Here is a 9,630-nt window from a genome sequence, read left to right as displayed (position 1 = left end):
ATGTTCTTCTTTCTTGATCGTCGTATTCGAATGAATGTGTGTTGGCATATCGATACTTGTCGAGGACAAGTATCGATATATCGAGTACATTGGTATTTCTTATAATACTATCGATGAGTAAATCTTAAACTAATATTCAAATCTTATAAACTAATATTCGTATCTTACAAACCTTTGATTTCTAAGAAAGAAGGATATTTATTTTGTGTTTGAGCATGATTATATTTCTGTAAGCTCCCTGCCCCCTTAATGTAAAGCAAATAAAAGTTTAATATAAAACGAGGGGGAACGCTGTGAGTTGCTGCGGAGACCGCAACTCTACATTTATACCCGATACTTAGTCAGTATGGCTCTCCTCCGGTAAGCGCCGCTAATATTAAACGACACGACAAAGAGTGCGTGCGAGAGAGACAGAAAATCAGTCTGAGCGTGACGTCGGGCGCTGCGTGGCCACTGCAAATTGATTTCTTGCTTTTGGCTACAAAAATGATCCGATCTCTCCAGATTCAGCAATCTGATAGATATGGTCATTATCTATGATTCTGCGTTTTTAGTTTTCTCGAATGTGCAATATTGTGGATGCAACAGATTTTCGTCGTTTGTGTGGGCGGAAGGGGGTGGGGCAAAATTTTGAGATATACGTTTTATAGTGAGATCTAACAGAAGTGCGGATACCAAATTTGGTTACACTAGCCTTAATAGTCTCTGAGATTTGTGGATGCCCCAGATTTTCGTACTTTGCGGGGGCGGAAGGGGGTGTGGCGAAATTTGTGCAATTGGCAAAACCGACCATGAAATCTGTGTGTTAAACAGAGACAGAGCGAGAAAGAATGAAATTGTTTTCTTGATTCTGGCTATACAAATTATACGATCTGGTTGAGATTTTACATTCTAGAACATATAGTCATCCTCTACGATTCTGCGTTTTTGGTTTTATCGTATCTTTAAAAATGTGGATGCCACAGATTTTCGTCATTTGTGGGGGCGGAAGTGGGCGGGGCGAAGTTTTGAAATATTTTTGTAGCAGTGACATATCACAGAAGTCTGGATCCAAAACATCGTTGCTCTAGCTCTTATAGTCTTTGAGCACTAGGCGCTGAAGGGGACGGACAGACGGACGGACGGACGGACGGACAGACGGACATACAGACAGGGCTCAATCGACTCGGCTATTGATGTTGATCAGGAATATATATACTTTATGGGGTCGGAAACGATTCCTTCTGGACGTTACACACATTCCCTTTTACCACAAATCTAATATATAGATTTGTGGTAAAAGTGGATGTGTGTAACGTCCAGAAGGAATCGTTTCCGACCCCATAAAGTATATATATTCTTGATCAGCATCAATAGCCGAGTCGATTGAGCCCTGTCTGTCTGTCCGTCTGTCCGTCCGTCCGTCCGTCCGTCCGTCCGTCCGTCCGTCCGTCCGTCCGTCCGTCCCCTTCAGCGCCTAGTGCTCAAAGACTATAAGAGCTAGAGCAACGATGTTTTGGATCCAGACTTCTGTGATATGTCACTACTACAAAAATATTTCAAAACTTCGCCCCGCCCACTTCCGCCCCCACAAAGAACGAAAATCTGTGGCATCCACATTTTTAAAGATACGATAAAACCAAAAACGCAGAATCGGTGAGGATTACCATATCTTCTACAGTGCAAAATCTGAACCAGATCGAATAATGATTATAGCCAGAATCAAGAAAACAATTTCATTCTTTCTCGCTCTGTCTCTCTCTAACACACAGGTTGCATGGTCGGTTTTGTCAATTGCAAAATATGAGTTCAAGGATCTCAGAACCTATTAGAGCCAGAGCAACCAAATTTGGTATCCACACTCCTGTGATATCGGACCTTGACCGTTTCGTGTCCAAATTTCGCCACACCCCCTTCCGCCCCCGCAAAGGACGAAAATCTGGCGCATCCACAAATCTCAGAGACTATTAAGGCTAGAATAACCAAATTTGGTATCCGCACTTCTGTTAGATCTCACTATAAAACGTATATCTCAGAATTTCGCCTTACCTTTTTCCGCCCCCACAAAGGACGAAAATCTGTTGCATCCACAATATTGCACATTCGAGAAAACTAAAAACGCAGAATCATAGATAATGACCATATCTATCAGATTGCTGAATCTGGATCAGATCAGATCATTTTTATAGCCAAAAGGAACAAATCAATTTGCACTGGCTACGCAGCCCCCGACGTCACGCTCAGACTGATTTTCTGTCTCTCTCGCACGCACTCCTTGTCGTGTCGTTTAATATTAGCGGCGTCTGCCGGAGGAGAGCCATACTGACTTAGTATCGGGTATAACTGTAGAGTTGCGGTCTCCGCAGCAACTCACAACGTTCCCCCTCGTTTTGAGTATCGGGTATAAAAACAAACCAAATGTGAGCTGAAAACCAACTGGAAAATGAATAAAGAACATTTATGAACAAAATGTGTATCAAAGCAGCAGAAATTTGTTTAATTATTTAGGGAAGAAAAGAAAGTTCATGTGTCCTTTGCCAATGAAAGGTACGGTACAGACCCTCTCTGAGGCTCTTCCCAGATTTAGTTTAATATATTTTTCATAATTTACTGGAGGGGAAAAGATAGAGGAAGGAGCCTTAACAACCGGACCACAGGACATGAGTTCGTGTACGCATATTTGTCCTTTTGGCAGGACACGCAACACACTTTTGGAATTAATTAACGCAATCCCCCCCCCAGACGAAGTCAAAACTGAACTTGCAACATATGTGTTTTTTTTTTTTTTTTTTTTTTTTTATATACATATACTTATTTATTTGCTCTATAATATATACTGTACAATTTATATTTAACTTAATTTAACGGACAAGAGTATGTTGGGACTAGGGGCCCCGCGGACTGCGGTACTGCCGCAAAGCATTGCTTCGCAGTGGCGTGGACACCTACTCCGTCTGCTCCTTCCGCCTTCTCTCCAAGGACCTAAGCGTTCGCATCACGCTAGAGGCGAACTCCGCGGCTGCTTCCCACACCTTCGGGTCTGCCAGCATCAGCGGCACCAGAGTCTCGGTGCTGACCCTAGACCCTGCTGCTGTCTCCAATGTCTGACGCTCGAGGTCAAACCTGTGGCAGTCGAAGAGGACGTGGCGAGCGTCCTCCTCTATGCCTGTGCCACACTCGGGGCACCAGTCCTCTGTCTCGTGGCCGAAGCGCTTGAGGTAGCCGCGGAAGCAGCCATGTCCGCTCAGTGCCTGGGTAAGGTAGAAATCCACCTGGCCGTGCTTCCTTTCAACCCAGCATGCTATGCTTGGGTTGAGGGTGTGGGTCCATCGGCCTTTGGGTGAGTGGTCCCATCGAGTCTGCCATCTGTCTATGCTGGTCCTTCTGGCGGCGTCCTTAATTTCTGCTTTGGAGCGTACCTCGGCTGCACTGTCCGTCATGGCATCATGGATCTCCTTCCTCTCCCTTATCAGCTCCCTGAGCGGAACTTGCATGGCAATGACTAACGCGGCTTCCTCTGAGATGGTCCGGAACGAGCACGCGATCCTAATGGCGCACAGTCTGTACGTTGCCTCAACTCCTCGCATGTAGCTCCTCACCTTCGCGGCTTCTGCCCACACCGTTGCGGCGTAGAGCATCTGCGACGTCACGACGCTCGTCAGCAGTTTCCTCGTTGCCTGCTTTGGCCCTCTGGTGTTTAGCAGCATCCTGGATAGCGCTCCCGCGGTCCCACCGGCCTTCGTGTGGACGTATTCCAGATGCTCTTTGAAGGACAGGCGCGTGTCGATGAGGACTCCAAGGTACTTGATGGACCTCTGCGATTCGATCGCGGTCCCACCGACCTGCACTCTGGCGGTCTCGACCACTTTACGGCTGGATATCAGGACCGCCTCCGTTTTTTGGGCCGCCAGCTCCAGCCCCGCGGCGGCTAGCCACGCCTCGACGGCTTGTATGGCGACGTTGGCAAGCTCCTCCACTGCGGCAAGTTCCTTCGCTACCGCCACTATTGCGACGTCGTCAGCGAAACCCACCAGGTTAGTGTTGGCTGGCATCGGGAGCCGTAGGACCCCGTCGTACATGGCGTTCCAGAGCAGAGGTCCCAAAACGGAGCCCTGCGGGACTCCGGCTGAGTCTTCGTATGCCCTAGAGCCCTGACATGTGTCCATTGTCAGCACCCTATTGCTGAAATAGCTTCGCGCTATATTCAGTAGGTAGCCCGGGATGTTGAAGGACCTCAGTGCCTCCAGCGTCCGGGTCCAGTCGGCCGAGTTGAAGGCGTTCCTAATGTCCAGTGTCACCACCAGACAATAGGACTTGTTTCCGCCTCTCCACCTAGTCCCAGCAATGGCTTCCTCCGCCGTTTGTACGACCCTCAAGATGGCGTCCAGCGTCGACCTCCCTTTCCTGAACCCGTATTGGTTCTGGGAGAGACCGCCTGCTACTTCGATGGCTGCGCTCAGCCTCGCACCGATCACCATTTCGAAAACTTTTCCCATGGAGTCCAGAAGGCAGATGGGCCTGTAGGAGGCCACCCCTGGCGGCTTGCCCGGCTTGGTTAATAGTAGCAGCCGTTGCCTTTTCCACCTCTCGGGGAACGTCCCCTCCTGGAGGCATTTGTTGAAAAGGCCCGCAACTTCCCTCGGGAGTAGAAGAAGTGCCAGCTTCAACGCGCTGTTGGGGATCGCATCCGGACCCGGAGCCTTCCTAGGTATCAGGTTTCTGCCTGCCTGCAACACCTCGGCTTCCGTAACCTCGCAGATGTCGCTCGGGACATGCTCGAACCGCAGGGAGCTAGGGATCTGCCGTCCTCGAGGAAACAGTGCCCTGACTATACCCTCCAGTGCCTCTGGATCTGTTGGAGCATTACTGCCCGCGTTCAGCCTCTTCACCACCATCCTGTACGCGCCTCCCCAGGGGTCCTCTTCGGCGGCATCACACAGCTTAAGGAAGCATTCCCTCTTGCTGTTCCTTATGGCGGTCTTCAGATCCTTCCTCGCCGCTTTGTAGGTCTCGCTGCATCGGGCCAAGCGCGGTGTGCCTCTTGCTCGCTGGAGCAGCCTTCTGGCCCGGTGGCAGGTTCTACGGAGAACCGCAATCGCTTCGCTCCACCAGAAAACTGGATCCTTGTGCTTCCGGAACGTCCCTCTCGGTAGCATGCTCTGGTCGCAGGCGCCTTCAAGTGCGTCCGCCAATTTGGTCGCCATATCGTTGGCTCCGTCTGCATCGTTTGCAGAGTAGCTCTCAAGGGCGCTTGCGAAGGCTTGGGCCCTCAGCGTGTCCTGGCGGTACGCCTTCCCATGCCGGAACGGGGTACCTCTCGATCGGGCAAGGGTGCCCAGGGTGCATAGTATGGCCTCGTGGTCGCTGGCAGTATATACGCCGCTGATCCTCCATCGGGCGTTCCGGGCCAGTGTGCTGCTGGCATAGGTGAGATCGATGATCGACCCTACACCTGCCCTGCTGAAAGTTTGCTGGGACCCTTCGTTCAGAAGGACTACGTCCAGAGAGGCAAAAGCCTCCGTGCGGCCTCTGGCGTTTGTACGGAAGGACCCCCATTCCAGGGCCCAGGCGTTGAAGTCGCCTCCGACTACGACGTTGTTCCGTCCTCGCAGATCGCAGCTCAGCTCGTCCATAATGCGGCTGAAAGTCTCCAGTGAGAGGCTGGGTGCCAGGTAGCAGCTGTAGAACCATATGCCGCCTACATACCCTCGGACGAACCCGTCTGCCGACTTGGTGTCGCGCAATTGTGCCGCGTCGACGCCACAGAGCCACAGGGCCGCTTTGCCAGTAAGGTCCGTGGCCCAATCGCTGCTGCTGCCCACCTTATGTGGTTCGCTGAGGAGTGCCACCTCAGAGCCAAGCTCGCGCACCGTCTGCGTCAGGAGATCCTGTGCGGCCCTGCAGTGATTCAGGTTGAGTTGAATCAACTGCATGTCGTCCTGGTTTTGCCGAACCCTCTTCGCGTGGCTGGGCAGTTTTTAGTGCCTGCCTGGTGCGTGACCTCCTTCTTTCCAGCTGCTGAGCAGATGAAGCACGCAGGCTCTTTTTTGCATTCGGCAACTTTGTGCCCTTACTCCCCGCATTTGATGCAGCAGCCACTCCTGTACACTGTACTCTTGCAGTTCCGTGCGATATGCCCGGCTTCCAGGCATCGGTAGCACCTTGGGAGTCCATCTCTTTCCCGGATCCTACATATGGTCCAGCCGATCCTCACCTTGCCGCCTTTCAGGACCGCTTGGCCCAGGGAGAAGGGCAAGCTGACCACCGCCAGCTGGGACTCCGCGTATCCGCGGCGCAGACTGCGGACTCTTACTCGACCCTCGTCAATGTTGAATTGGCGAGTTAGAGCGGCACAGATCTCCTGCTCTGTCGCGAGGGAGTCGATGTCCCGTATCTCCAATATGACCACCTTCGAGTCTGTCGTCATTGCGCGCACAGACGCTCCATCGCCGAGGACACGTGCGATGCTGGCTTTCATGCCCTCAGCACTCTCCACGCTGTCTTTTGCCACCTCCAGCAGAAGGTTGCCGTTTATGGTGCGGCGTACCTTGGAGACGCAGCTTCCCAGGTCGGAAAGCTGGTTGTCGTGTCGTCTGGTGACCATTGCCAGAACCTCGCTGTACGACTTCCCGGGGGCCTGAACTATGACCGCGTCTGGGCGAGCGCGGCGTGCTGCTCTCGGCCTCTTGGCCACCACGCTCCATTCGCTGTCCGGGATTCCGGGGCTCTTGGGCTGCCTCATGGCGCTGGTCGTCGCCACGTCTCCGTGTGGCCGCAACGGGGCCTTTTTAGGGGTCCTCTTGGTTGCGATAGCTCCTTTTCGCAGCCTTGTCCACTGATTGCTGGCTAAGTTTACGCCACGGTTCGGTTTGCGCTGCGGCATCTTTCCTCCAGACGGTCGTTGTCTGCTGCTCCTTGTCTGGGCTCCGCGTGCTCTGTGAGCATTTCGGGCACAGGCCTTGGGCGTCGGAGCCTTCCTGCAGCGCGCTTCTACCCGCTGCAGCCTCTTGGCTCGATTCGATGATGTTCGAGTGCAGCTCCTTCATGCGCACGAACAGTGGCCATGTTGATGTGGCGCGTATTTTTGTCCATCATCCTGGTCTGAACCTCATCAAGGATTTTTCCCAGCTCCGAGAGGTTCTCAAGGCAGGTAGCCTCCTGGTGGGCCTTGCTCTTCTTGGGCGGCGTTTGCCTCTGGGAACTTCCCGGGCTGGCTGGGTCCCGAATCCTCTTGGGGGTCTCCCCAGAGTCAAGGTCCCGACTCTGCGCCGCTGCTGCTGGAGATGGAGATGGCTCGCGTGCCGGCGATCGGGCGAGCATGCTACCCTTCCTGAAGGCGAGCTTTTCATCCTCCTCCATTTCTATTGTTTACTTTAGAATTTGAATTTCGAAATTAAAATCTCCCTCCGTTGGCGCGCAACTCCAGCTCTCTCCAACACTCTGGCAGCCCTGGGTCGATCAGGGCTGTCTGGCAGCACCGTCAGTGTGGCAACTCTACGCGATCACCTGTCTGGCGGCGCGATCAGCTGCTGTGTGTGAAGCTCCGGACGAGAAGAAGAAGAAAGAAGAAAAGTTGAGTGAAAATTCCTTTTTTCCCTCCACCAACAATGTGGAAAGTGGAAGTGGAAGGCGCCAAAACAAGGGTTCACCCCCCCCCCCCCCCCCCCCCCCCCCCCCCCCCCCCCCCCCCCCCCCCCCCCCCCCCCCCCCCCTTCGACTGCTGCCTGGAGCGCACTGATTGTGCCCGTGCAACAGAGCAAGATGCCGGTGGGGCCGGTTTTTATACGCAGTACGTACCGGTGCGACAGCAACCTGCTCTCAAAAGCTTTTCTTCCAGGTAACACGCGCAGCGCGGATGCTAAGAACGGAAAATCAGGAGCCCGTGATTCAAAACAACCGCACTTGAAAACGCTCAACTCTTGTGTGTGTGTGTGTGTGTGTGCGTGTGCGTGTAGCTGGGTGGGGCGGATGGATGGATATATGTTTGTTGTGTCCACATCCTGCGGCGAAACTTGTCACAGACTAATTTCGTGTCTCAGCTCATAAATTGTTAATAATGAGCCTTCGCCCCCCCCACATGAGGCGGCACACACTCGTTCTTTTCGCGTATACTTAGCATTTTGTTTTGGTTCGGTTCGTTACGTTCTCTGACAATTACAAAGCGGCAAGTATATGGGTAATTTGAGCAGGACACCAGAGTCCTGTGGCTCTGCCGACATGAACATGGGAATGATGACTGGATGAGTGGATGGGTGTGAGTCTGCTCCCCAGAGAAACTTTGACACATTTCGTTGTAAGCACAAATTGAATGTATAATTTATGTGTTTTTTGTAGGTAGACAACAGTTATTGTGGGATCCTTTTAGTGACGGCGATCTCTATATAACCAACTCCTTGTTAGGCCCAGGCCCAACAGAGCCTCCTGGCAGCGTCAGTTTTCCGCAGGAGTACTTTTCTGGTTATACTTTTCTCTATAAATTTTACGATGTATAGTATCACTTCCCACGAAAAATCGGTTGGCTTTTGATCAACGGGATCCAGGCAAATAATAACTTGTGCCTTGACATTTCTGGCGTCCTCTCAATCGTTTTTATGAATTTTCACTGTCAATGCCAAAGATTCAATTGGTGATGACGTAAATTACAATGATTTGTTGCCACTTATGCTTTCCGTTCGAGTGTAATTATATTTGTGTAATTCCGTTTTGCCGCCACTTTCGTTTACCGCCATTAACAAAGCTATTTGCTGACGCTTTTGGCTTGTCACCAGACTTGACCCACACACAAACCGACAAACAATCAAGATCTCATTACTGCCTGTCCCTCCGTCCGCCAGTCCGTGGACCCTTGTCAGGGTTGTTGTCTGTGCAAACGAACATATTCATTGAGCAGCTTGTACAGAGCCAAACAATGCTAATCCATTCGATATGGCATGCCCGGATTAGCTACCACATCCGCATATTGCAGAACTTGTTCTCTGAAAATTCGATCTTCGATTGGGTATAAAAGCCCTGGCCTTTCTGGGGAATGGCATCAGTCAACGCACTTCCTCCAATCTTTGAGAACGTTCGTCCAACACAAACCCAAAACCCAAAACCCAAACCCAAAACAAATATCAACATGAAGGTGAGTCAGCTTTACAGTTAGGCCTGTTTCAGGAGGATATTTGCAAGAGATTTCTAATCTCATTCATCTTTTTGTTCTGTTTAGTTCCTCATCTGCTTGGCTCTGTTCATCGCCGCCGCCCAGGCTCATGTTGTGGCTCCCGCTGTGGCCACCTATGCGGCTGCTCCGGCCCTGACCTACGCCGCAGCCCCAGGCCTGGCCTATGCCGCTCGGGTGACCACCTACTCCGCCGCCTATCCACGTGCCTACTCCGCCTACGCTCCTTCGGTCTACTCCTCCGCATATCTGGGATCGACCTCAGTCTATTCGGCCTACGCTGCTCCCGTCACCACCTATGCCGCTGGCCCCGCTGTGGTCTCCACCTTGCTGAAGAAGTAATCGCTTTGGATCGATCAAATGAAATGGAATTATGTCAAGGATTTGTGAAATTAAATGAAGTTGAAAGCTAACCCTTAAATGTTGGAAAATAATCTTAAATGTGGGGGAATCAGTAGGGGACAATAGATCTCTCAACTATTTTTCCATGG

General features: G+C 51.8%; 1 protein-coding gene across 1 annotated transcript; it reads left to right on the top strand.

Moving 5' to 3' along the window:
• Positions 1 to 8,152: 8,152 nt before the first annotated feature.
• LOC117189346 (cuticle protein 16.5-like) lies at positions 8,153 to 9,547 on the top strand. The gene is made up of 2 exons (XM_033394485.1): positions 8,153 to 9,103; positions 9,188 to 9,547. The coding sequence occupies exons 1-2, from the start codon at positions 9,005 to 9,007 to the stop codon at positions 9,479 to 9,481; spliced, it is 393 nt and encodes a 130-aa protein (XP_033250376.1). The 5' UTR covers positions 8,153 to 9,004; the 3' UTR covers positions 9,482 to 9,547.
• Positions 9,548 to 9,630: the final 83 nt, after the last annotated feature.

This window comes from Drosophila miranda (genome assembly GCF_003369915.1).
Source record: "Drosophila miranda strain MSH22 chromosome Y unlocalized genomic scaffold, D.miranda_PacBio2.1 Contig_Y1_pilon, whole genome shotgun sequence".
NCBI classification, from domain to species: Eukaryota; Metazoa; Arthropoda; class Insecta; order Diptera; family Drosophilidae; genus Drosophila; species Drosophila miranda.
Note: the sequence above shows the minus strand (reverse complement) of the source record. Positions and strands in the feature narration are given on the sequence as shown.